At 47.6% G+C, this 27,705-nt stretch overlaps 1 protein-coding gene across 3 annotated transcripts in view; it reads left to right on the plus strand.

The window, feature by feature from the left end:
- The first annotated feature begins 997 nt into the window (after positions 1-997).
- LOC142572637 (uncharacterized) overlaps positions 998-27,705 on the plus strand; it is a 120,151-nt gene continuing 93,443 nt past the window's right edge. For 2 of the 3 annotated variants that reach the window (XM_075681890.1, XM_075681892.1), the window contains exon 1: positions 998-1,589. In XM_075681890.1, the coding sequence (XP_075538005.1) occupies positions 1,391-1,589 (199 nt within the window). In that variant the 5' untranslated portion in view covers positions 998-1,390. The remainder of the gene's footprint in view (positions 1,590-27,705) is intronic. The other variant, XM_075681891.1, reaches the window with a different exon arrangement.

The following is a 27,705-nucleotide window of genomic DNA, read 5'->3' on the forward strand; positions in this document are numbered from 1 at the left end:
GTTGAGAATTTCACCAGCTGTTTGTCACCGGGGAACCCTTATTTTTTTTTTAAACTGCGCTTAGTAAGAAAAAAAAAAGACTACTGGGTTTCAGAGGTCTGTCGAGGAGGAGGACGAGGAAATAAAGAGAAAAGGCAGGGATGTCAACCAGAAATGCGTCTGGTTGGCTACCTTAATCTAGGGGAGGGGAACGAGGGAATAGAAATATACGATAAACAGAGGGAGGGGAGGTGGGGGAGGGGGAGGAAAGCCGCGGGGAGCTCGCGCACGCACGAGGAGGGCTTGAGCGAGTCAAAGGCGTTCACATAGACCAGTCGCCCTCAAGAAACACAAAAGTGTCTTCATAGCTTTGTGGGCCGACGGCCCAGAGGTCTGTAGATATGAGGATAGATAATGCGCTGCATCAGTTCGCATCAGGTTAAGGAGGCGAGCCAAATTTTCCGCGAGCGTTTCGGAGGAAGGAACCCTCTCCGTCTAACTCTTCTCGCTTTTCTTTCTTTTTTTCCCCTACCTAACACCTGACAGGCAAAGCTCAAATAAAATGCTTTTGACAATAATAATTCCTCAATATTAACTTACGCTTATGCACCTCAGTTCAATGTGGCCCTTCCGTGATAACGTATCCGTATGCTAGAGGGCCTCAAACATCAAGGCTCCACGGGGTAATCTAGCAAGCATAATAAAATTTTTGCTAAAACAAGAAGTACATGGCTTCTGGGGCGGGGGGGGAGGAATTCGGAAGCTTCGTTTAAACACACGACCATGCTGCCGTCCGTACTGATCGCGAACGAAGCCGTTCAACGAAAGAGGGAACACGCGAGGTTGCGCTCGCACGTACCTGCAAGCGCCGATAACTTATCTAGGCGCCTGAGCGTGAGCCAACAGCACAAGAGCGCGATGTGCTCAAGGTGGGAGAGTCGCCGCGACACAGAGGGTCGCGGAGAGGGCGAGGGCGTGTGGCAACGGTTGCCCTCGCGCGCGCGCGCACGCACAGACACCTATAGCGTTCTCTCGTCTGCTTGCTCTCGAGAAAGGAAGAACCCCCGCCGGCGACCGCAGAATGCTCCCGCGCTCGCGCTTCTCAGTCGTCGTCACCGCTCCGCCGGGCACACCGGTTCGCCCATGTGCCATGCCGTAAGACGCCTGCCAGCGAGAACTGCCGAGCACAGCCTGGTCGTCGTCGCGACGCGGCTGTGGCCGATGACGTGACCGCGGATCGCGAAGAGAGAGTCGAGTGGGAAGTGAGAACCATCGTTTCTCACCTGAAGAGGAAACAAGCTTGGGCCACCCACAGGACGAAAGCGCGCGCGAGAGAGCTAGGACTTCGTTTTTATTTTGTGAACGGTGATTCGTGTGGGTGGTGAAATCGACGTTCGAGCGCAAGGACGATATGTGTGCGCGAGGTACGCCCGGCGGCTCCGTTCGACAGCTTTCGTTGTGCCTGCCTGTGCGAATCGGATGCCGTGGTTCGGTGCTCGCCTTGGCTGTCACGCTGTGTGCGGTAGTGTTGCTGTGCGCGTTCGAGCCGGCAGCGGCTAGTGCAGTGCCCAGGACACACGTTCGGAGGCAAGTTTCCGGCGAAAGAGAAGGTAGGTAGTTGCTGAGCATCTCGTATGTCGCGGTTATCACTGATGCGCACTCATGTCTCACTGCCACGCGCCGTTGTGTAAGCCTTGGGCCGTTTACCACCACCGTCCGTAAAAATGCCAGTATCGTTTGCTCCTGCATGACACTCGGCGAGCTGCAGCCTAAGCCAGAAGGCGGACGTTAAGATAGGTGGCCACCACTCGCTTGAAAACAGCTGACGCCATGCTTCCTGGTCTCTGTTGGCTTCGAAAGTGTTGAGTCAGCTCTGCCGCGCGCCTCAGTACTGTCGTATGTCAGCTAAAATCTGTTTGCTTTGATAACCGCAGGTCCTCAAGTCGTAGTTTGAGGCAAGGGATGAACGACATTAGGGCGTGGACCGCCTAGTTATCTAGTTATCTGCTTGTGCAAGCACATTGAAAAACCGGTTCACAGCTAGCCTTAGCGGCATGGCAGCTCGTATTAATGCACAAGCACGAGAAGGAGTAAGATGGCAGAGTGCCGTACTGCATTCCTGCACACTTTCGAGCCATCGTCTAGGGCAGCTGCTCTTTTCGTGCACCTAAATATAACTTCAAGGTTGCGCATTAATGTAGACTCGACATCCCGTTAGTCACGGGCAGGCTTGATATTAAAACGAGGAGTAAGTCGGCATCTCTCGCATTGAATTCCTGGAGCGGAATTACACCAATACTTTTAAGTACAAGAAACTAATAGTTTGTATAGTAGTAGCCTGGGATCGAAGTTGCAAACAACATTGTTGATGAACAGTAATCGTCCTATTTGAGCGCTGGAAAATGTTTCTAGAACGCTTGACCATGGCTCTCAAGTGCGGACTTTTTTTCATCACGTGAAGATTTCGCCGCTTGAAGATTTTGCCATACTGTCCTACTTGCAATATTTCTTGCTTTGCAATGTCCAATTTAAACGGCGTGCAAGTATTTGTTGACTATAGTGAATAAACTTCGTAGCTTTCGCTCGACTTGGTGTTGCGTATACAGCCAGTGGTTTTCTGAAGCGCTCGGACAAGGCGGGTGTGAGGAGAGTTTTAAAGCCGCGAAGCCTATTCTCTAATTTAGGCACGTACGTAGGGTGCCTGTCTTTTTCTGCCAGCGCGTCCATTGCAGCCTAATGCAATTTATTGAGTCACACGCCGCCCGGGAACTGTACCGCTGAATGTTGCTATCGCGAATGGACCGCGTGGATAGTGCCGCCACCGAGCCTTGAACTTGGCGTAGCTGCAGTTCGTTACCCGCTTAATTGACCGTCTCGCACTCAGTGACGGCCGCGTGCCTTTTGCCGGGCTCTGGCGCGTCTCGAGTCGGGAAAGTGTCCGAATATATTATTTCATCCTTGTACGGCGAGGAATGTGCTATTCCTTACAACTGGCTGCCTTAAATTCATTGTATTGCACAGCGAATCTACTTAACCTTGTGAGTGGCTGTAAAATTACCATGCCTTGGATGAACGTTAGCCGCAGTTTGGCAAGAAACGTACCGCGGGTACGTTTCTTGCCAAGCAGTAAGTACTAGTAAGCAGTAAGTAAGCAGTAGTAAGTAGTAAGTAGCAGTAAGGAATCATGTCGAAGTTTTCAGCGTTCGTTTAGGCTGTACACTTCTTCGGGGGCCCGTATTTGCCAGAAGATAAGCTAATCCTTGTGGGAACACCATTAGAAAGTTGCTGGAACAAGCTGAATGAAGAGCAGAAGAGCTTCGTATTTCCTTGTAGTGTACACGGAATGCGAGAGGCTTTTGCAGCTTTCAGTTTTACAGCCTTCCTCAATGCTGACTTTGTGTGCGAAATAACTTCCTTGTATTGCATGTGTTAGCCTGTTCCCGTGTAGTCGCATAGCAGGCGCTGCTACGTCTACATTGCACCAGCAAGATGGCATCACACCTACAATTCGTATATGGCCTCCTCTACATATGAAGGGCACTGCGTTAATTAGTACTCGGCGCCTACATCGCTGTGTAGATGTTAGGCACAGGTCTGTTATAACCCGCAAATTTATGAGACTATGTCAATCATTAATATGAATTCATTTGCTACTTCTTTTCAGTTTAATTCATAAAGTGTTTATAAAAGGAGTTTCAGCTATTGATGATTTTTCTTACCAGTGAGAAATACTCTGCCACGAGCGGGACATGTGTCAAGAAAAGACGATGCACTTCTATGTTATCATCGCTCGCTGCGCTGCTGGCATCGAAAGTAGTCGTAATGTCTGGTTTGGTTTGTTTTGGCTTTTGTTCTTGACGTGAACATATCAAAAGTAGTCAGCTTGTAGCGGTGAGTAGTCTATAGTAATATATATTACGAAAGATTGAGACACAGTGAAGCGATCTTTTGCCTGAGAACAGGCGACTAGTAATTTCTTTTCTTGGTAGTTGCGTGTAATTGAAGCCTGAGTGCCATCGGTTGTTTTGCCGTGAGAACCAATAGGGTGTACCACTGGCAGCATACTCCCATCTTCTTGTGCTTTTTTAGTATATCAGGGAATTTAGCATTATTATTATTGTTATTATTCTCTCTTTTTTGCGCAATCACTTTAGAACACACGCACGGTATGGCCATTAACTAGTCGGCTCTTATATACGACTGCTCACTCTGATGCACCGTTTTGTTGGTGAGAACGCTCAAATGCTGGGTTCACATTATTTCAGTCTACGCTAGTATAGCCGTAACCAGATCCGAGACCCCACGCAGTGTTTCGGCAGGACTTATAGACTTATCGACAAAACCTTAACGAAAAGTCTCATAGTCACAGCGTACGTGACCGCTCACTGACTCCGACGAACGTAGACGGTGTCCTCGCAGTAGAAAAGCTATAGTCAAACCATTTGTGACATTTAAAGCGCTTGTAGAAAAAGAAAACACTTCATGACCGAAAAAAAAAGAAAAGTAAGGAGGCAGGAAGGGCACATATAACTTTAGCTATATAGTACAGCAGTCCCTTCATATAAACGCTCAGTGCGCTTTGAAGCTTTCAGCGTATACATTGAAAATTGAAATGAAGCACTGGACAAGACAATATACAGTGAATGTTCCACAGCCCATCATGTGGGCTAATGAATAGGTGATGCGTCAAATCAGCGACACCATAATTATTTGTGCTAGCAGTACTAGTCCCTCAAAGTAGCCGGACCAAATTTCATCGGCTTGCGCTTGAATTCTTCTGAAGTCAATTACCGCCGAATTATGGTGAATCGCGATGTTAACACCAAAATAAATAAAAACTATTACACATAATGGCTAAAAAATGGCCCGCTTGGAATGGAGAATTTAATTATAGCATTGATGGCTCCTGCCGAAGTTTTGTAGCAATACATCAGTTTTCTTTCTATGCTCAAACCGTGCTTCGTGCTCGTGTTTATAGCGCAGGTCATGTCAATGTCAGCAACAGAGTAAGAAACGATTATGTCTAAAACCTGACAGCAGTGATGTATTTCCGGCTCCGTTATCACTTCTGGCGCATGCAGGTCGCAAATGCATAATTTCGAGATCGCTTCTCGTTATTCAGAGGCGACCGTAGCTGGAGCGTGGATTTCGACAGCGCTTTTAACATTGTTCAGCTGCTCGAGCACATTGATGACTCGATTTCTGATCAAGGCGCACCCTATGCCCACTTTAAAGGAGCAGCTTTGCTTGTGTGAAGGGCACGGATTTACAAATATTCGGGAGAAGGAAGATTATCCTTTGTGGCGACAAAGCTATCGTCCCAGGGCAACCTCGAGCAGTTTCTGCGACATGGACTGCTTCTGTGTCCGACAAACACTCCTGCACATAAACTCCGCTGGCAACTCGCCGGCTGGCAGAGGTCGTCAACAAACCCCAAGCTCGGTTTTCAGCTATCTCTTCTAGCACACGTATAGCGTAGTGTGCACCACGTGGTACCCGGGGTTTTATATGTAATGATCACAGTAGCCAGCCGTGGTAACTCATGGCTATGGCGGTTTCCAGCTGAGCACACGGCCGCAAGTTGGATTACCGGCAGTGCTGGCCTCGTTCTGAAGCGGGATGCAAAAACGCTCGTTTACTTGGGGCTTAGGCTTAGAAGCACGTTAACAAAAAACCTAGGATGTTAAAATTAATCAGTAGCCCTCCGTTACGGCGTCTCTCATGCCCCAGTCTTGCTTCGGAAGGTTAACTGCCATGAACGAAAGCGTCATTCTTTATTGAGTGTCGTAAGTGTAAAGAAAAGTGTTTGTGTCTGCTCCGGATCACCATCCGAGGCACATCGTGCCTAGAAAAGGCAGGATTTTATGCCTAGTGAGCTGCTGAACAACACTTTGCAATATGGTGACCACGGTTTAATTCATAGATCCGGGACTTCAAAGAGGTATGACGTAATGCTAACCTATTTTTCTCGCATATTCTGCTAAATCACCATTGACTTCTCTTTAAATCAGTCAATTAAAAATTGGCTTTATATAAACAATTCAGGAAATGGATCGCGAAACAATTCAGTGGGGATTTAGCGGTAAATGCGAGAGATGTGCGATAGCATTATGTTGCACTTCTTTGAGCTCACGAATCCATGATTTAAACCGCGTTCACCACATTGCGAAGTGTTGTTCAGGAGTTCACTCGACACACGTTCTCTCTCTCTCTCTCTCTCTCTCTCTCTCTCTCTGTGTGTGTGTGTGTGTGTGTGTGTGTGTGTGAAGCACAACTTCGCGGTTGTCATTCGTTTATTTTCCCAACAGTTTCGGTCATAAACCGACCTTTTTCAAGGTCGGTTCCGCTTCCAACACATCGCGCACATGCACTTTTCTTCCACTTCAATATTCCTTATGCTAACGCATTAATACTTACACCAATCGCCTATGTGGCTATTGGACAAGGTACTATAGTACCTTGTCCAATACAGAAAATATGTATAGGTCAAGCACGCACATATTTGCTTAATGAGTATAAGAACATTGCTTACACGAACAAGTATTAATTTACTAAGGAAGAGCTATGACTGATCACCGAATAACTATGAGTATGCTTACTATCGAAGAAATATCGTTAAATTCGATCAACGACTAATGAGTGCTCGCATTGTAACTCTCGGTGGTGTCGGCTCACTTGTAGGCCTCGCGCTGTAGTTGTTGCACGGCCTTTACCGCTTGAAAGCACTCAGCGGCCCTCTGGCGCAACGCATACGCATGACCTCGCGTTCGGCGCTTGCTATGTCGCTCTTGTCCAGCGTACTTTGAAGCCTCGCGCCACTACTCGGGTCTTCGCGTTGTACTGCGCCTTCAGTCACTCCCGGGAACCTCCCTTATCAGCCTTGCGTTGACATGTCGCGCTATTAAGCCTGAGTTGAGCCCGTCCAATGAATTTCGTCGTCTGAGACTCGTATCAAGCACTTGTGTTTGCCTTCCTCGAATCGCCTGACAGCACAGCCACGGTCGCGACATTGACGGGGGACCACGTAACTTGTCACCACTTGCTGTCGGCCGCAGCGCTTAATCTGCTTCTCAGGCGCACTTATAGTGCACCTGTCATCGTCGATATTCTGGGCAGGTGAATGCGCTCGCTCCTGTAGCTCAGATATAATGATTTAAGTGCACAAGATCGACCCTTGATCTCTCTGTACACTTTATCGCGCACTAGTGCGGCCGGCGTGCGCAACTGAAACAGTGAGAGGGAGAGAGAGAGAGACTACATATGAACCGAGTCTTCGAGCCACTGCGGCCGCAAATAGTTCGTGGACCAATCTATATAAACAGAAAATAAAAGCCATGCAACCATTACAAAATGTCATGACTGCTTTCCACTGCATATCCGTGCATCAGTCGATCAAGTGTAAGCGGAACTAGGCCCGTGTCCTCATATGGGTGACTCAATGATTTGGTCCCTCATGAACGCTTCCGCAAGGTATCACAAATGTAAGTTTTATTTGTAACAACATATAATTGCATGAAAAAGAGATGAAATTATTATCACAGAAGGGTATGTCTGAGGCAGAGATAATCTATTAGAGAAAAACCAGAGAGGTCGGCCTACGCTAGTACACTCTGGCCTGCCATTCTGCACAGGAGACAAAAGGAAAGGACTTAAAAGAAAAATTACAAAAGATGATGATGATAACAAGTGTGACTGAATTTCGCAAACACTATCTTTTCAAGAGAGTATATAACAGAGTGCAACTGTAATATCATGAGCCAATCGGCAATCAGTCATGAGTCGTGGGTTACTGCTGCACGAAACGGCTGTTGCATTAAAATTAAATTGTCTATAGTTCAACGTCCCAAACCAACTCACGGACCATGCGACACGCAAAAGTTGTGACTGTGAAGTCATTTCGATCGTCTGGAGTATTCAAGGCGCACCTAAAGCTGAATACGCGAGCTCTTTACCGCAGAAGCAGTGGTTTGTGACTTAATGTTCCACAGACTTTCAGTTATTGGTACGCAACGGAAACAGCGTCATGGTCCTGAATGATCTGGCATGTCCCAGCCTACCCACTTATGGCTAGGGCCAAGCTGTGCCTGCCGCGTTTTTTTATCTTGACTTGTTTTCCATCTTGAAGTAAATAATGTATAGGCTTTCGCTTCATCTTATCTTGGTAGCAATGTTCTGACATAATTTCACCGGTCTCCAAGAGGCTTGGCTTGCTCTCGATCTCGAGGGATGGAGGCTTAACCACTAACGCAGACCCGTCGCTTGATAACACACAGATGCATGGTTCGCCATGCCAGCGGCTTGGATTGAGATGGCCTCAAGGGCCATATACGAGCATACGCTCTCCTCACTCACGGCAGGTCGCACCTTGAAACGACTGAAACCGTGGAGGAAGTAAAATAACTAGGAGAAAGTATAACGCCACGCTGCTGGCCTGCGCAAGCCTATTCCCCGTAAAGCCGTTTCCTTCGCCTTTTCTCTTCCCTTTGTTTCCAAATGTTGGCCCATCACATGACATCTAAGTGTCGGCTGCATTGGCACAGTACGTTTGGTTCCTGGTAAAGGTTTTGATCGATGCGTACGTGTTCGGTTGCTCTGCGAACCGCTCAGTGCGCCCTTCTCCCAATATGCTTGCGCAACCTCGCTCGTTTCTTGCAGCGTCCGCAGTTATCTTTGTTGCAAAGTGCGAGTATGGCTGCGGCTCCCTGCCGCCTGTTCAAAGAGTGCGCGCAAAACGCCGGGCGCGGTGCGAGACACAAGCACTCACCGTGACAATGAGACGTGCTGGACGAACGTTGGTGGGCTACAGTTTTATAACGTGACGCTGCGTCCTGGTTCATTTACTACATAGAAGATTCTGGTGCTGGGCCTGTTGGTACATAGCTTGACAAACAAACGACGAAACCCAGCCTTCGAAGACGCGTACAAAAGAGAGAAAAATACAACCACACACGCTAGGACTAGCCACAGAGTTTAAGGAAACATTTGGGTAGAAAAGAAAAGAAAATCAACACGCGCATGCGCCGTCAAAACCTGATCTTCATGTTTTTTATTCACTGCCTTGGTTTTGTATGGCACATGTATGAGTTGATTTTCTTTTCTTTTTGACCCAAGTGTTTCCTTAAACTCTGTTGCTAGTCCCAGCGTGTGTGGTTGTCTTTTTCTCTCTTCTTGTGTGCGCCTCTTCGACGGCTGGGTTTAACCGTTTGTTTGTCAATTTCCTACATAGTTGAGCCCCTCTCTGATGCGCACAAACACCCGAGCGTGATCAAACGCTTGTGCACCCTTGGCGATCAGCCCTGGTCGCCTAGAGCGCCGGAAGAACCTTAATGTTTGTTTCGATTTCAGATTTCTGTAGGGTGCCTCGAGACACCCTTGATTGCTTAATAGTAGGACAGCACTTGCTAAAAAATGCGGTGAAACCATCGACCGTGCTTTCCCATTTGAGTGAATAGCAGAAACCTTCTATAAAGCTATTCACTTTATTAAAGGAATGATGCGCTTGAAGGAGTATGTTTGTTGCAGTAAGACTACTTAGCTAGCGGTGGTGGTGGTGGTGGTGAAGTGTAGCAACAGGCGGGTTTAGCCTGGCGAACAAGGCCGGCAATTGCTCCGCCCGAGCGTCTCGCACAATACCGCTGAAGGATTTCACCATATGTCCATCAAACCGGTCTCTCTTAAGAAATCGATGAGGAGACGTGAAGTTTCTTTGCGGGCTATAACTGACCCCTCGGGAAATATAAGGTCTTGCAGGCGCGCATGCGGAAGGTCCTTGTTTTGCAGATTTTTCAGGAGAGTGTCTCTTTCATCTTGGAATTGCTGGCAGGACCACAAAAAGTGCTCAATGTCTCCTGTCTCGTTGCATGCCGTACAGTTCGGAGAATTGATTCGCCCCGTTTTAAATAACCAGGCCGGTGTATTAGCAGATCCTGTCCTAGCTAGCACTTTGTGTTTCATTGCGTAATTCCGTAGATAACAGAGCCGTTAGACCGCGCACATGCAGCGACTGTAGAGATGGCTATACATATTAGCCGATTTTCCATGTATATTGTCTCGAGATACAACAACATGTACCGGCGTGGGAAGCGACTGCCATCCTGCTCTCTCGCCGGATTCCTCTCCCGCTGCCGCCATTGGGTAAGAAGGCGGCGTGAGAAGAGCAGGGCTGTGCCCTTGTTTTACCTGCACCTCAAAGAGCTATAGTAGTTGGCGTTCAGCGAAAAATGCGCCCCGAAACTTGGTTTCGCAAGAGCACACGTCCTTTGAATCGGCGCCTTCGTATCGACTGTGAGAGTCCGACATCCAACCACCTACCGCCAAACACGAAAACTGGCGAAAGGGGCAAACAAAACTCTACGCTTCAACTATCAAACGACCACATCTTTCCTTTTTTTTTTCTTGACGGCAGCACATGCTTCGTGGAGAAATAACGTGAGCACTTCGTGGCGCTGAACTTCAGCCTCTGGTTCCGCGGCGTAACATCTTGGCGTGGCTCCATCCAGAGGAAACATGAAAAACAGGAAATCACTTGTGAGGGATACGTGTCTTTCAAGTAGAAGAATCCACATTTGGGCAAGTTGGTACTGGTTGAACGTCATAAAGGGGCAGCGCCAGACAACTAAGACAAAAAGCGCTGATCTGTGTCTTTCCTGCGTTTTGTCTTGGTCGACTTGCGCTGTCCCTTCAAGATATTTTACGTAGTTCGACGATACGTGACAATCGGGCATGGCGCCTTCCGCAGGAAACTGCGTCTAGTGCAATAACTGGTAAATCACGTGAGTTCTCCCTAGTCGAGCCTTAGCATTGCTTCCCGGCAACATGGTAGGACTCGCTCTTGAGGAAGCATTTCATAGACCGCAAACAGTTCAGCAGACCGAGTGACCTAACTCGCACCATAAGAAGCGTCAAGCGGACAGTCTCCAAGGGCCTTCGAAACAATCAACTAACGCTGCGGATGTGTAGTCCCATAGACTGGGGCTGTCTCCGATCACTTCTTACTTGGACATTGCTTTACCGCTATAGTTGCTGTGTTCATGTACCACGCAGAGCCTCAGCGATCACTCAGTTTGTTTCACGTAGAAGTCAAATATCTTGAGTTTATTTCGTATTTTTCTCTCTTTGCTTAAATTCCACGCCCATCCGTACGCGGCATCTGCATCTGAAAATCTATACCGTGACCATGCATGTGCTCAACAGTAAGGTGTCATAAGCACTGAGCTGGCGTGGCATGACTGTTGCACTCCTCCTTTTACTGGCTGTTTTATATCGCCCCACCGTGCGCGTATATCGCAGAGCCTTTTGAAACTTCATGCAGCCACAGAGTCAGCATGGAAAGTTCTGCTGTAAGAGGAAGTGAGGCAGAAATCCTGCCATATTAGCGAGATTTAAGCGCTATATTGCCAACGCTCTACGTAGGCAATGCGGGGTCATTATTAGCCAGTGCTTTCTTTACTGCCTATTCCGCCACTCTTAACCACCAGCACCCATGCAAGGGCCGACCGCTAAACGTAGTATGGAGTGCGGGCGGTTTTTTGGCACTGCGCTGGGGTATAGCATTTGTATGGCGTTTTTAGCCTCCCAGCTGAGCTATATGAATCTAGTAGATAACTACTATATTTAGCTTCCTTTAACCGCTAGGTGTCGTTTCGTATTTAAGTGATTAGGGGAATGTTACGACAAGAATACTTTAAAAGGGTCCATGTGAGAAAAGGTGAGTTTACCTTTCTAGCTAGAGCTTGTATAAAACTTACAAAGCTGCTTTTATATGTTTTTGTTGTTGTTGTTCCTCACAGTATGCAATATTTATCCTCCCAACCCAACTTTGATCCCATTATGACTTTATGCAGCAGCAAACGTGTGGTCGTTCCATCTTCAGAGATCGTATACAAGTTTTACATATTTCCTGAAAATAAATTCAAACTGTGAACATCCGTCTCATTCAACCATAAATGATATGCCCGCTGCCACACTCTTCCATAACCGGCCTGCAGCGACAAGGCCGTTCTATTTCTGTGTGCACAACCTTAGTGAGGAAATGGGTGTTCCTGCGCTTGAACATTGTCCTATGGCTCCAGCGAAATTTTGCCACCATGGCAGTGGCAGCTCATAGAGTGTCACACACCCCTTTGTAGAGGTCACTAAGCACGCGCCAGAGGCTCTCATTGGAACGCATTTCCTAATACTCTCGTACAAGTACTCGTGCACAGACTTTTGCAGAGACGCTTATAGTCACATGTCGGGGTGTCTTATGCAGCCATTGGTTCATACTTCTCGGAATCCGATGTACTTCACATGGAAACAATTATCTTTACAGCTGAGGCCCATGCACTAATGTCGGCTGTGAAGCATATAAGGAAACCAAATCTTCAAAAATCAGTAAGATTTACAGACTCCCAAAACGTCGTAAAAGCCTTGAAGTCACCCTTTAAACACAATAACCCTGGACTCTATTCTATTTTCTACTCTAGCTCTATTCCGTTTTGTGTAGAGCGTTTATATATGACCACGTATCAAAACGTCCTTGCCCCTACCTTATTTAGCCAAATTACGGCTGTAAATGCGAAGTCTGTATATCCATTCCTAGCGGTGGACCCTTCTGCAACCGGCCTGGCGTTATCTGCTGGTAGGTCCGTGGCACGGCGCTTCTGTCAATTGTCGAAAATGGCGGTTGTGCTTCACACGTCCACGGCGTACGAGCGACAAAGTGTGGCAATCAGAACCACCGACAAGCTCCGATCATATCAGTGGGAGAGTCTGGACCACCCACTATACTGTCCGGACCTCGCCTCTACTGATTTACACGTTTTCGGTCCGCTGAAGTAGTTCTTGGCAGGACAGCGGTTCACATGCCACGATGAAGTCAAGACAGCAGCCCGACGGTGGTTACACAGTCAACCTGACGAATTCTACCACAGGGGCATCTCAAATTTAGTGCTGCGATGGGACAAATACCTGAACCGCTGTGGGAACTACGTGGAAAAATAGTGTCAAGATACGTCGAATAGTATGTATATTTGTGATTACTTGTACGTACCTTATTTTGGCTAATAAAAACAGGGGCAAGGACTTCCTGATTCGCCCTAGTATCAAACCAGCATGCCATCATATGCTTGGTGCCTGGCCATAGAGGCATCGAGGGTAATGTGCTAGCAGACCAAGTGGCCACATCAATTACATAGCAACCTACTCCTACCGCTGCTGTCCCTGCCACAGATATGAAGCCTTACTTACGAAAGAAACTGCAAAGCCACCGGCAACTCTTGTGGGACGCTGAGACAAATAATAAGCTTCACGCGATTAAGGCACAGTTAGGTTTCTGACTCACCAAAAGGAAAACAAGACGAACTGATGTCAATTCTGCCGACTCAGGGTAGGACACACTTACTTAAAAAAATGGGGTTTTACGTGCCAAAACCACTTTCTGATTATGAGGTACGCCGTAGTGGAAGACTCTGAAAATTTCTACCACCTGGGGATCTTTAACGTGCACCTAAATCTAAGTACACGGGTGTTTTCGCATTTCGCCCCCATCGAAATGCGGCCGCCGTGGCCGGGTTTCGATCCTGCGACGTCGTGCTCAGCAGCCCAACACAGTAGCCACTGAGCAACCACGGCGTGTCGGACACATTTATGGCACCGATAATTTTTTACTGAGTGGAAATGAGCCTCCAACCTTTGGTAGTCGTGGTGAAAGGCTGACCGTCCTCCAGGTCTCCTGGAGTGTCAGGAAGCCGAGGCTGAGAGAAAGAAACTTTCTCCTCTAGCATACCATATCGTCAACACATTCCTCTCCATTCTGTAATGTTTTTTGGCGCAGAACCGTTTTTTTACACCAAACCAGTTTTAGGATTCTTGGATGTCTTGCATGTTATTAGTACAATAAATTCGTAGCACATACTTTAGTAGTAGTAGCTCATATCCTCCTTCCACAATGTCCCTGTTGTGCTCATTCACTTCATTAGCCGTTGCCACTATCTTATTACAAATACATTTTACGCAGTTTACAGTGACTGCTTTTAAGGCCTCTTTACAGCCACGTTACATCGTAATTCATCGCTACATCGCGAAATCATTTAGCACTAGCCTGGCTTATTTTGGCCATACTTGCCCCTTGCGCCACAAAGAACCACATATCATCATCATCAACTCTCATGCATCAATATTACTGCCAATATTACCAGGTTGCCTCGTTGTATAGACATGCTTCATGTTTGTAAATAAATAATCTATGGTGTTGCTAGCAAGCGCCAGGCGTATGGACCAAATAAAAAAGAACACTTTTTTGCGATTTCTCGTCGAACCACTTCAATTCGTCGCCGCAGTATTCTGTCGCATAGGTTTTTTTTTTCAGCGCGACGATAAAAGACTCATTACGAACATAATCAAAAGCCTCGTGCTATAAGCAAAGGTAGGCAGCCATCTTTATGACGTAATGGCCTGGGGTAAGTCTTGGCTGGCGATTAGTTTGAAAGAGCCACTAACTGCTGAACATGTTACACGCCTAGCCGAACCAGTGGTGTATAATATTTGCCTCTTGAATCGGGCGAGTAATGTCATTTCGTTTATTTTCTCCTTAAAGGCCCGTTACACAAAGGGGTGGGGGGGGGGCTCAGTTCCATGTGAAAGTAACAAATTCGAAAATACGGTAAAAACAGTAATAAACATAGTAAAAAGATAGTATGAGGCGCTTAGAATCGTAAATAGCAAATACAGAAGATTCCATGAAAACAAACTGCAAATAGGAAACACAAAAAGTATAAAAGCAAGAGTGATCCAGTAAATACATCGTATATCGACACTTCATTTTACTGATTCCCCACCACTGAAAAAAAATCTGAATAAAAATTATAGGAACCCAAACCAGCCGAAGTCTGGCAGGCTAAAAACGATTAAGAATACAAGCAGAATGGTTGAAAATCCAAATGAAGATGTTCACTTACAACTTACAAGCGTATCATTTTTCTTAGGTAAAATGTGTTGAAGGTTGGTTGGGGAAACAGAGAAAAAGAAAATGTTGCGCCCAGATTCTTTAACTAAGCTGCCGATTGCCAGACAAAGATTCCTTTTGGGGCCACCAAGATCTTTAAAAATATCCATTCTGAAATTTCGGGGCGCAATATTGTATTTTCCAGGCGGAAGTTACCGGAAGCGTTTACAGAGAGCAACCAGTTTATGCGCTCCGAAGGCGCTGGAGATCATTACTAACGCTAGAAAGACTGCAGGAAAGCGCAGCGCAAAACAAGAAAATTGCATTGATCACCAACACAGTGCGCGCTGCCAATACAACAGAAAGAAAATCGAATTGCGAGGGAACATCGCTGTGGTTTTCATCACAATGGCGTTAAACTTGCATATCACACAAATTCAAACGCAATGGCCATATAACTTTAATTTGCAAAAGTTCTTGGAAAACAAACTTAAGGCATAACTTATTCCATAACTTTGTACAAACTTAACGTAAGATCGTCTTCATAGGTATCGACCGGAGAAAGTGAGCATTTTACTAACATTCCGGTTTTGCCAAACTCTACTCATGACACCTTGATTCTTCGATTAGTAGCACTGAATCCGATTTCTACAAAGGCTATATAAGAGACAGAGGAGTGCATCGAGGCAGCATTGCGTGGGGCTTGCTGCGGAACAAGTTCGTACGAGGTGTAGTTACTAGGTTTTGTTCTCTTTCACGTGTTATCTTTCCGTCGGGCGTTGGGTAAATTAAAGAGTGCCATGTACATATACGTTGCGCGACGATTTCCCCTGCCGTGCTCTGACATCTTCACCTGTTCTTGAAGTCGAGGATTCAATTCCCAGCCGTGGCTGCTCTATTGCGATCAGTACTGCTTGCAAAAGAAGAAAAAATCTTTGAATCCCGACAGTGTTGTTAAGCGAAGCTTTCTTTCACCTTCGTGCACATGGTAGTTCAATTGTTACGCAAACTTAAAGTTACGGAAATGTTTGTTCAAAAGCACACGCGATTTGAATGTAATTATATACGCACTTCTTTTCAGCCGACTTCACTTTTCTGCAGCTCGACGCTCCTTACTCAATGCGCGGGCTGGACCCGTATTGTTCACTTCATTTTTTTTTTCTTTTCTGCCCAATAATCTGCTTCTGTTACCGACTACTCAACTTCTTGCCTTATGTGTTTGTCTATACGGGCACATCGCACCTGCGGCGATGCCATGCCCATTTTTGGGCAATGCCCAAGATTGGACGCAAACCGAGTGCCACATACCAATTAAGTGCCCTAAGTTTTGTCTACTCGGTAAGACAGTATCCGCAAGTAGGGGGAAGAGGAAATAAAAGCTTCGCCAGAAAACGCTCGTGAAAAAAAAAAAAAAGAACGCTCGCGTGGCGTGTTTTGCGTGCGCTCTTTAAAGCGACCGAGGCAGCCAAAATTGAGCTAGGTCACTCCGCCATAGCGTCCCTTACATCCCACTGTACAGATTCGGGTCGTTAACGCACAAATTTAATTATATTGTTACGCATGAAGAAAACGAAGACCAGTGAACGTGCTTGCGGTCCCGAGTGGAAGAAGGAAGAAGAGAACGACGCTCAGTTGATAAACCAGCTGACCGCTCTTGCGCAGCTTTAACACTTCTTCGATGTATGTTGTGCATGTCTCACCTGGTAGCTGCGCCCGTTGCGACAGTGTCTGCTCCGCACGCTTTTTTTTGGCGACTGCGTCCCCAAAACACGCCTTTAACTCGTCAACAAAATGGTCCCACGTCGTAAGCGCGTCCTCGTGGTTCTCATACCACACGAGGGCGGTATCGGTCAGGGAGAACACCACGTTGGTGAGCTGAGCGGTTGCATCCCACCCGTTGGATTTGCTCACTCGTTTGTAGTGGACGAGCCACTCGTCGGCATCTGCCCCCGCTTTGCCTCCGAAGGTGGGTGGAACTCGGTAGTATGGCAGCGGACTGCTAGGCGCTGCCCTCGGAGTGGCTCCTTCTTCTGGCATGTCGAAGATGGTCACGGCTGATGGCGGGAGGCCGGCAAGTCGACGGCTTTTGAGTGGACTCCGGAGTGCGACTCTTCTTTTCGTCAGTTGAAGTTCCTGCTGACGTCACGACCGGTTCTTCAACACTTCAGTCCTTCAGCTCCGACAGAACTCCATACGGATGCCAGTGGCATAGGTATTGGTGCCGTCCTAGTTCAACGCTGCGGTGACCGCGAACACGTGATCGCATATGCAAGCCGCTCATTAAGTAGGCCCGAGCAGAATTACACTGTGACGGAACAAGAATGCCTCGCGGTAATATTTGCGGTTCAGCGGTTTCGTTCTTACCTGTATGGACGCCCCTTTACAGTGGTCACCGACCACCACTCGTTGTGTTGGCTTGTGAATCTTCGTGACCCTTGTGGCCGCCTTGCGCGCTGGGCGCTCCGACTGCAAGAATACAGCTTCACCGTCTCTTATAAGAGTGGTCGACGACACGCTGATGCGGACTGTCTCTCGCGTATGCCACTTAGTACTACGGACTGTGACGCCGACGACTTCGATCACCTCGTGGCTTCTGTGTCGCCGCGTTTTCCAGACTTCGACTGCTTCAAAACCGAACAGCGAAAAGACGATAAATTAACACCGCTCTTCACCGCTACGACCGCCTCGACGACAGCAAACCATTTCTGTGTACGTGATGGACTCCTCTATAAGAAGAACTTTTCCAGCACTGGCGCACGTTTTCTCCTAGTGGTGCCGGAGAGCCTTCGCACAGCAATTCTGCGTGCTATGCACGACGACCCTACGTCTGGCCATCTGGGTTCGGCGAGGACGCTTTACCGGATTCAGGAACGCTTTTATTGGCCTGGAATGCGACAATCTGTTGAGACGTATGTGGCCAGCTGCATGCAGTGTCAGCGCCACAAACGGCCATCTACTGCTCCGGCAGGTCTTCTGCAGCCGATCCCGCCTCCAAGCACGCCTTTCCAACAAGTGGGCATTGACTTCGTAGGCCCATTTCCCAAATCAGCCAAGGGAAACCGCTGGATAGTTGTTTGCGTCGACTACCTCACACGCTACTGCGAGACGGCGGCCGTGCCCTCCGCAACTGCCACTGACGTTTCAACATTCCTGCTGCAATATGTGATCCTGCGACATGGTCCGCCCCGCGTGATCATCAGCGACCGTGGACGACAATTCACAGCGGACGTCGTAGAGGAGCTGCTTCGTTTGTGTGATTCCCACTTGCGTCACTCGACACCATACCATCCACAGACGAATGGGCTTACGGAGCGTACCAACCGAACTATTGTAAACATGCTATCTATGTACGTTTCATCCGACCACAAGAACTGGGATGACGTACTGCCTTTTATCACGTACGCATTCAACACCGCCAAGCACGAGACCACCGGCTATAGCCCTTTCTTCCTGCTGTACGCACGGCCACCCCGGTACACAATCGACACTGTTTTCCCCTTCTGCAGTCACGAAAATTCCACTGTCGCCGAGACTCTCTGCCTCGCCGAAGAAGCTCGTCGTATTGCTCGTTTGCGCACTTTGGCATCGCAGGACAGATCAAAAGTACGCTACGACATTCGCCACCGTCCGGTAACCTATCGCCCTGGTGATTTAGTCTGGCTGTGGACTCCAGTACGGAAACGCGGGTTATGCCAAAAGCTTTTGGCCACCTACGATGGACCGTTTGTGATTATTAGCAGACTCACGGAAGTCACGTATAACATAGCTCGCCTCACGGCGAGTGGTAGAAGAGCTGCCAAGACACAAGTGGTCCATGTCGCCCGCTTGAAATTGTTCACGTCAAGACACATGGATTGACTCGCCCGGCGGGCTTCGTCTGCGACGAGAGGAATGTTACGCATGAAGAAAACGAAGACCAGTGAACGTGCTTGCGGTCCCGAGTGGAAGAAGGAAGAAGAGAACGACGCTCAGTTGATAAACCAGCTGACCGCTCTTGCGCTCACCTTCGCGACCTAAAGTAGACGGTCCCCTTCATCCGTCAGGGTTATAAACGGTCTCCTTCGCGCGTAACAATATTATCTGTACCGAGATGCGATTGATTGCCACAGTCGCGCGGACCACCTACTACGTCCCATAATCTGTGTCACAAGGCTTCGCGAGCTAGCTACAGATGTGGTGCTTCAACGATAAAGCACCCGTTTTGACATTTGTGCTATTAAGTAATTCACGAAAGCGACTGTTTTGGCCATCGCACATGTATTTGGAGATTCGCTGCGTGATACAGGCTACTTTTTGTTAGAGTTCTACTTTATTTGGCCTACGGAGGCTCTGCGACATCCGGCAACGGCTGGCACAAGTCGCACGTGGTCTGCATTAGTGCCGATGTTGACGCGAAGGCCCACCATATACCCGAGTGATTATTCACGTCCGTATTCGTGCCACCCGATCGTGCAGGAAGGCTATCGGCAACAAGCGCTAGCTGGACAGAGTAGAAAGGGTAATTGCTTGTGGCAGATGGTGATCGCTTACTTCATTTTATAACACACCCCGCTGTTCAATGTTGGGGCATTAAACTCCACAACGTAACTTCATTTGTTTTCTTTATAAACTCTCGCAAAGCAACTAAAATCACAATGTGTGCGTTACGTGGAATAAAGTCTTGTCTTACTAGCCAGTTTAGCTTGTTTCAGCCTGAGACTGAAAGGTTGTTTTATATTCCATCCTCTGCCAGGGCCGTCAGATGCGCGGGCACTCCCAGGTTTAGCGCTAGCGCACAAATATACAACAAAGTGGACGGGGAGACAGCCTTCGCCGTATGTCAATTAGTAGAGCACCGCACTCGTAATGCAGAAGACGTGGGTGCGGCTCCCACCTGCGGGGAATTGTCTTTTCCTCCGCTTGCATTTCCATTTTCCTTATTTTTTTCTGCATTTCAGTCAAAAGAACAGTTAATTTTTCCTATATTTTCCTGGCATTCATTGGCTGTGGACTTCGTATGGTCGTAACTTAATAAAAGTATGGAGCCACTCGGTTCCCTTTAATATTCTTTCTCACAGCCTATTTAGGCAGGCTCGTAGATGCGTGCAAGCGTTTGTGCCTCACCCATCCCTAATTCCTAAACTGCGTAAAACCGTCGTGCACAACTTGCCAAAGCTTAAATCCGGGTGATATTACTTTGGTACATCGCGGCAGGGACGCTCAAGCGATGAAGGCTGATAGGATGAAACATAAAAAAATATCTGCGTTTTGCTATAAGAGTATGCCACACGACATGATTTTTGTTATTGATGTCGGCAAAGGCCTCTATATATCTGTCTCAAGCGTCGCAAATACATCTACAGTGGTCGGCCAGACACGCAAATATTGATGCGCATGAGTAATATACATATGCGCTGCTGTCATCCCTGTATTTCAGTTGTTTGCGTCTGAAATACGGCAGACACTTTCAAAATTATTTCACATCAGGGGCGCTATAACGTAAAACTATTCGAAACTTTTCTATTCCAATTCTGCTATCAGCCCTCCACGATTGGTCAAAAACTTTTTTCGACCACCCCCACTTCACCGGTCTGTCACGTGACGTCACGAAAACCGCGATAGCTCCCCATCTGATATGATGTGTACACACTGATTATGCATGATTTGACAGAAAAAAGAAAAACAGTCATTTCTGATTCGACCCCTTTTCGCCATTAGCCCTCGGCTATTGGTAAAAAGTTTTCGGGCTGCACCCACTTCACCTGCCTGTCACGCGACGTCACAAAACCTCACAAACTCACCGCGTCAAATTGACGTGTACGTGATAAAGATGCATTAATATGCCGAACAAAGCTGAATTTTCTTCGGAATAGCCGCAGGCTGCCCCGTTCCGAAAGGAACAAAAGATGGCTGCCGCCGATCGCTGAGACGCTGGATACTCGCACCTGCCGGAGAGCATGGGTGTATTTGCGTATAATAATACTTCTTGCGTGGCCGTGTAACGTTTTCGAGCACTTTCGGCACGTTTACCACCTCATTCTGCCAACTCTTCTTTGCTGAGGGTCAGTTTTAGCGTCATTCTTAAGCTTCCGTTGCATGCAGCCGCGATTTTAGACCAGCCACCACAAGCTAAGTAAGGGAAAGCCGACCAATCGCAGACGCCGGCACCACCCTCTTCATCCGGTTATCGATTTTCAGTGCACAGGGCTCTGCCCCAGCGGATCCCTCTCCACTTGAGCGTTCTCCTCGCCTCTTGTCAGCCAATTAGATACGACAAGCCGCTCATTGTAGGCAATGTTATTCGTTTTTCAAGCAAACAAAAATGACCTCCTATGAACGAGGAGAGTGTTTGATTGGTCTGTACAGACAACGCTGTGGGTGACTGCCTGGTGCTTGCGTCAGTGGTTACGCAAATTTGACGTCAGGAGACTGGAATAGAAACATATTGGAATAGTTTTACGTTATAGCGCCCCAGACGTACAAATGTAGCTGAGCTATAGCATACCAATGCCCTTAGTACACGTGATATTCTCGCTTTTTCAGGTACAGTAGGCTGCTTTACAGTAGGTACAGTAAGTATAAGAGTAAGCTAAAATTCCTCAGAACCAGGCTTGATGTAACTGAATGTTTCGTTGACCAAATAAAGCTGCCATCATCATGGATCATATGGTGTTCTGCTATTGAGAACAAGGTCGTAGGGTTCGAATGCCGGCCGCGGCAGCCGCATTTCGGTGCGGGTGATATGAAAAATACCCGTGTGCACAGACTTGAGTACATGTTAAAGAACTCCACCGTGTAGGAATCAATCCGTAGCTCTCCTCTCCCTTTACGACGTCGAAGATAACAACAACAGTTTCTATAATGGCCCTTGGGTTGCTTGGCGACGTTAAGGTAAACTTCCTAATTTTATTCAGCTTTCTTCGTCATTATGGAGCAAAGGTTTGCTTCTTTGCGTAGACTGCTGTGCTTTTCTAAGGAGGACCTTAACAACACAAAGAAAGACATTTTATTCTAGACCACGCATCTTGCACACCAATCGTACGGAGCTTAAAAGGATACGGTCATTTTTCTTTTATAATTCACAAGTTTCCGCGTGGCGTATTTACGTTTACGTTTACGTTTTTAAGTCACGTTTCCAATCATTTGCCGGCTACCACAAGGTCACCACGTAGACTGCTGTCTCGTTCGTCAAAGGGAGCCATTCTAAACTCTGCGGTGGCTGCGTCGGATGATATTAAAAGGTACGACGATAATAAGGTACCCTGGTACGACACAAAGAAAGTAAGCACGATAAGCATGCCACGCACGCGTACAATCCACTTAGCACACGGCTGAGCACGAACGGGCGCTACAGTGAGCAGCGCGTAAACTTATAATTCATTTCTTCGTGGTATCTTCAGCGTAATGTTTTAGCCTTGAAATGTCTGTAGATGTTGTCAACCTGCGTAAACTTGCTGTTTAACAATGTTTTGTAGAACGCGATTTCAATTGAGCTTGCAATTTATTTTATGCAAAAATTAATGTCATTCGGTGTCCTTTACTACGTTGTTACGAAAGTTATTTCGCCACTCCCTGCAACCACTCTTTTTCCAGAGTGTGTGGAAATTTGACAAAACTAAACACCTTTGTGTGATTGCGCCAAACCGGTCGTGTAATTTGTGTCCGGGGTCGATTGGGCGATCGTGCGCCGGCGTCACTGCCCCTAAATGCATCACGGGACGGAAGAAACAGTGTACCAAGCTAACGACAAAAATATACGAACGAAGTGCTCGTTAAAAACATCGACTGACTTCTTCTACGTAGTCTGCTGTGTCAGAAAGGCTTGGCAAGGAGTACACCGGTGGACGTTATCCTCCGAAAGTGCCCGCATCAACCTGTGGTGAAATGATACACCTGAAATTTATCAGCATTGGGCAAAGTACAGAAGCCTTAGGCTAAAGGCAACGCTTCTACAAAGGGGCTAGCCTTCGCCATGGCTACGGTGCCCTCAAACAGACGCTCTGCAAAGCTAAATTCACTAGCACCTTTCCTACCACTCTCACCTCCGCCGCCTCTTTCGTGAGGACGAACACCGTCCAACAAGCCGGACTCATTGTCTTCTTTGCCTCTGCAGCCAATCTCTCCTTGCCTTCTTTTCTTTTCTTCTTCCGTCTGGTGATGTCGTAATGCGGTCTATTGCGCTTCAGTTCCTTCTCCAGGCCACTAACAGCCTGCAAAGTGACATTGAAAGTGCGGATTCTTGAGCTAGGTAACGGCCTGAATACTTTCCCGCCTCGCGTGCCTTCCTACGACCTCTGACACACTTTCCTCAAGGCGATGACGTAAGCGCTGGCCACTGCGCGAAGCGCGTATGCTCCCTTTCCCTCGCGGTGACTAACGCCGCGCGGTTGGCAAAGACCCTCGCTAAGCGTAGTATTTACGGCCCACTTCAGGCTAATGTAGACAAAGACTCCTACGTGGCGCATCCATAGCAGGAACTGACATCCCCGTCGCTAGACGGGATATAGGAAAGATTAAACGAGTTTCTATACGCAGCGTCGCTCGATGAGACATGCATTCTTAATTGATGGCTTGCGAGCCGGAGGTTTGGATTGACTGTTTTTTGTTCGTTTCTGTTTCGCTTTCGCGCAAGATCCTAGCGCTGAATGACTAAGAGTGTTTCCGTCCAGGTATCCGCCACTGTCGTCGGAACCCAAAAGGATTTGCGACACCACAATGCCGCAGTATCTGATATTAGTCGCCGGCACAAAATTCAGACAGTCCTTCGCGATTCGTTGACGCTCGACAACATAAAAAGACATTCGGTGCGTCAATGAGGCGTTTTCTTGTATGATTTATTGCGTTGCTGAAAATGGCCCGAGTTCTTGTCGTCTCTCTTTTCTATTGAACTAGTTTCAACACATTGCACCCCATGTTTCTATGCTTCGCTCAAGAGCTGAGGGGGGGAGGGGTCTGTTTATTTGTCGACTTCTCCTGAATCTGAATGACCACTCATCTTACTGCTGCTGAAATTGTGTAGCTTGGCTAAAAGTGCTTGGCGTGAGTCCAAGACGAAGGCACATGGAAGAAATAACTAACAAAATAACCATAACAAGAACTTGGCTGGTCACCATGTCCCCTATCATGAAACGAAGCCAACACATTGCGCATTTCTGCATCCGTCTTTGTCGAAGTTATTCGTACTCCCAAGAAGCGTTAGCCGCTCATATGCGGTTGCCAACTCCAAAGCATCCTCGTAACGAAGGAAGAACAGGAAAGATCGCGGCTATCTGATCAAAGTCCGAAGTGAACGCATTGGACGTGCCCGATTTCGGTTTAAACACAAAAAGAGATTATTTAAGAATACATGTGAAACTTATGCTGATATCTCAGCATCGCTTCACTTCCCGTGTTTGACGTAGGCACAGTTTCTCAAGTGGGCCTTATCATTCTTCTCATCTGCATATGCCTCACTTATACCGAGTTAATCGAATGGGAGTATGTGACTTGGAAATTCATGAGTTCACAACTGCTCTCATATTTGAGTTTCTCTGAAAAAAGTGCCCCTACAGCAGAAGGGTGACTTGCCACACAAGTAATTCTGCCCTCTTTCAAAGCGTCACACTTCGTATTGTGACCCGGATAGGTCACATGGCTATTCCGCTAAAATCTACAAGTAAGTCCAAGATGTTCAAGTAAGCCTACAGCAGCGACAATTCTTTCGTCAAGATGAGTACCAATAAAATATAAAATAAGTGTGCCGATTAAGGAATGAATTTAACTATAGTTATCGCATTCGGAGGCGTTCTTGACTGAGCTAACCGTTGAGGCACGTGATGAATTAGACATATCAACGGCTACTTAACCTCAGCGCCACCCATGCAAGCCCGCAGTCAACAGTGCGCCGCGAGTATAGTAATGTGAGGCTCTGTTAATGCTTGTAAACGTCTATGTTATTTTTTTTACTTTCACTCGATGTTCTTTGCTCGAAGTTTTCGCTTTTCCTTGCCAACACGTTGCTCTCTGCGTATGCGCCACCTTCGCCCACATTACGAGTCGGATAAGGGTTCGTTGGCATGACATCAATCGGTGCTGGAAAGTGAAGAAAACTATCATCATGTAGTTTAAGGAAGCCGCATCTTCGTATTTTAGTAGGGTTTGCGCATATGCGGCGTCATCATTGCCCACTACGTTGCCTGCGTAGCCCACAAAAATACGCGGTGTGCTTCGACGTTCCGTTGCCTAGAGCAGACGCGATGCAAATCTTTAAGACTGTTGCTTGGGACACCGCATTCCAACAACGGGATTCCATTCACATTACGTACCACTATTTGCGCTCAGTCGTCCCAGCCACTCAGCTGCGACGATTACCGTGATTCGAGGCAACTTTATCGTGCAGCTGTGCGGCATTGCGTCGCCTTTTCCGTCGCCTATGCCTTTGCCATCGGAATGGTTGACAGCGCTTGTCGCAATGGTCTTGCGGCTGCGAGGAAACCGTAAAGCTCCGTTTATGTGACTGTCCTTCCTTTAACGATTGAGGTCTTGCCCTTCGCGAAGCCCACCGCTGCTGACACGAAAAGTCGTTGCCGGGGAGCAGCATTTCGGGACCCTGGCCTCTTACTTCAACATAGTCACGAAAGCACTGCTCTCATACTGACACGCATGTCAACCGGCTTTAGTGATTCCTTCGTCTGGCGGGGACGAGCACTCGTGTCTGTGCATGCCTGCATGCATCGCCACCTGTTGTCGGTAGTGCTCGTTTTATATGCCTCACTTCCCTCTATTCCCCAACTTATGGTATAGTGGGCAAGGCGAAGTCCTCGTAAAGTAGGAATCGGTAGTAAGCCGACGTATTAAGGCCTTGTTGGGAACGGAGCTATGCACACGGTCATCGTACATTGATAAAATATAGGTTCAGGAAAACTCAAATGAGTAGTACGTCACTCGCAGGCAGTCACTGCAAAACATGGCAATCGAGGGAACGGCTCGCACCGAGTGTACCCACTTTGTGCGCGGTGTCAACGTCGCCAGAGCCGACACGCCTAAAAAAATGTCACCAATAACATCTTTACTTGACCCTGCTACAGCGCAGATAGGGCTATTGCAGTGGAGAGAGAACGGGGGGGAAGGGGGAACTGTGATGGAAAATTTAGGGATGTTAACCGGTTAGCCTCTGGTTTGCTACGCTGCATTGAGGGAAGGTAAGAAGCGAAAGAAAAACTGAAAGGATAGCGTAGAAATAAACCAAATACGTAAAAAATAGAGGGGGTGGAGCACGCCTGCGATTATGAAAGTCTCGCTAATAGGCGACTTGGACGTAAAAACTTCGACAGCGTTTGACCAATTTCTGTTGTGACGACCGTAGGCTGGCAACCAGGTCTGCTCCGAAAGCAGCCGGACATCGAGAGGAGCCCACGAAGTCGCGAGCGACCGCCTGCGTGTGCTGTTGCGAGGACAACGGCAACGAATATATTCCATAGCTTTCTCGCTTCTGTTGTCGACACAAGCAGCAGTGCCGTCATGTGGAAACCAAAAAACTTTGTAAAAGCTGTGCCAAGCCACAGCTAGCAAAACACTGCTGTTTTTGTTCAGTATAGCTCAGATGTAGCACGAAGTCGAAAAGCACGTGATGCACACGTGTGCGCTGAAGCTTGGTGGGCTCCATAAGGACTGTATTGCACCACTCGCACGCAAGCGAAGTTCTGCTGCTACATCTCTTTTTGACAGCAAGGTGTGTTCATGCACGTCCTTTTCATGAGCAGATCGAGCAGCTTCATCGGCATGCTCCTTGCCCGTTACGCCACAGTTGCTTGGCAGCCACTGAAACGTGACGTCATGTCTTTGGTCGACACGTTGAGCTATTGCAGCACTGGGTAAAAAGTTAAAGCTTATTGAATTACGTTTTAAAAAGCTGTGGGCATGGGGGTCCAAGCAACAATGCAATAAATTATACATTAATAGAGTAAGAGGATAGAAGCTGCATTGAAATCAAGTACAGTTAAATATGTATTTAATGGAAGGGAACGAACATAGGCGTAGAAGATATGTGGATGAGGTAGGTTTAGCTAACAGGTAGAGTCGGTCAAAGGAAACGCGTTCCCTGAAACGTGCAGTAATTCGTGCAGCATGCATTATTAAAGGGCAGCTGAAGAGTCTGTCGAATTCAATAAGACGCTCATATACGGATGCGGGAACCTTATAAACCATGTAGGTAAAATTTGGGTTTTTTTTTTTCAATTAGGAGCGACGTAATCGTCGGTTGAAATCGCGCTGTAGCTCCGCCCCCCTTTGAGTGAGCGAGCGGAGCGGAGACCGGAAACCGCGGTGTTGTGACTACAACTCTGCTTCGTTCCTTCGCAGCGTCCGCGACCGTGCCTGACCGCGCTTGTTTCTGCGTGCGTGCCATCGTAATCTGCTTCGATCGACCCTGCATTCCTTTGTTGGTGCGTCTGCGTGTATGTAGAGTGGCAGTCAACGTGCGTGGTAGTCAACGTGAGTGGTAATTAACGTGAGGGGTAGTCAACGTGAGTGGTAGTCAACAGATGAAGGCCACTACACGTACTGCATGAACCGGGAAGCTGTTCACGCGTTTAAACCGTCTTTGTAGATTGCCGACAGCTTTGGACAGCGCACAAATGCCGACGATCGCATCCCCGCTTACGTTCCACGAGGAGGCATGCAGGAACACAACACTACAGTTGTTTGACCGGAAACGAGCTCACTAGATCGGCGAAAGATCGGCGAGATCACTAGATCGCTTTGCAAAAAACATACTCACCAAAGAGCATTTCCAACACGAGGAGATCCCAAGACTTTGCTTTCGTTCGCGTCGAAAGCACTGCTCT

Source organism: Dermacentor variabilis, chromosome 2, assembly GCF_050947875.1.
Source record: "Dermacentor variabilis isolate Ectoservices chromosome 2, ASM5094787v1, whole genome shotgun sequence".
NCBI lineage: Eukaryota > Metazoa > Arthropoda > Arachnida > Ixodida > Ixodidae > Dermacentor > Dermacentor variabilis.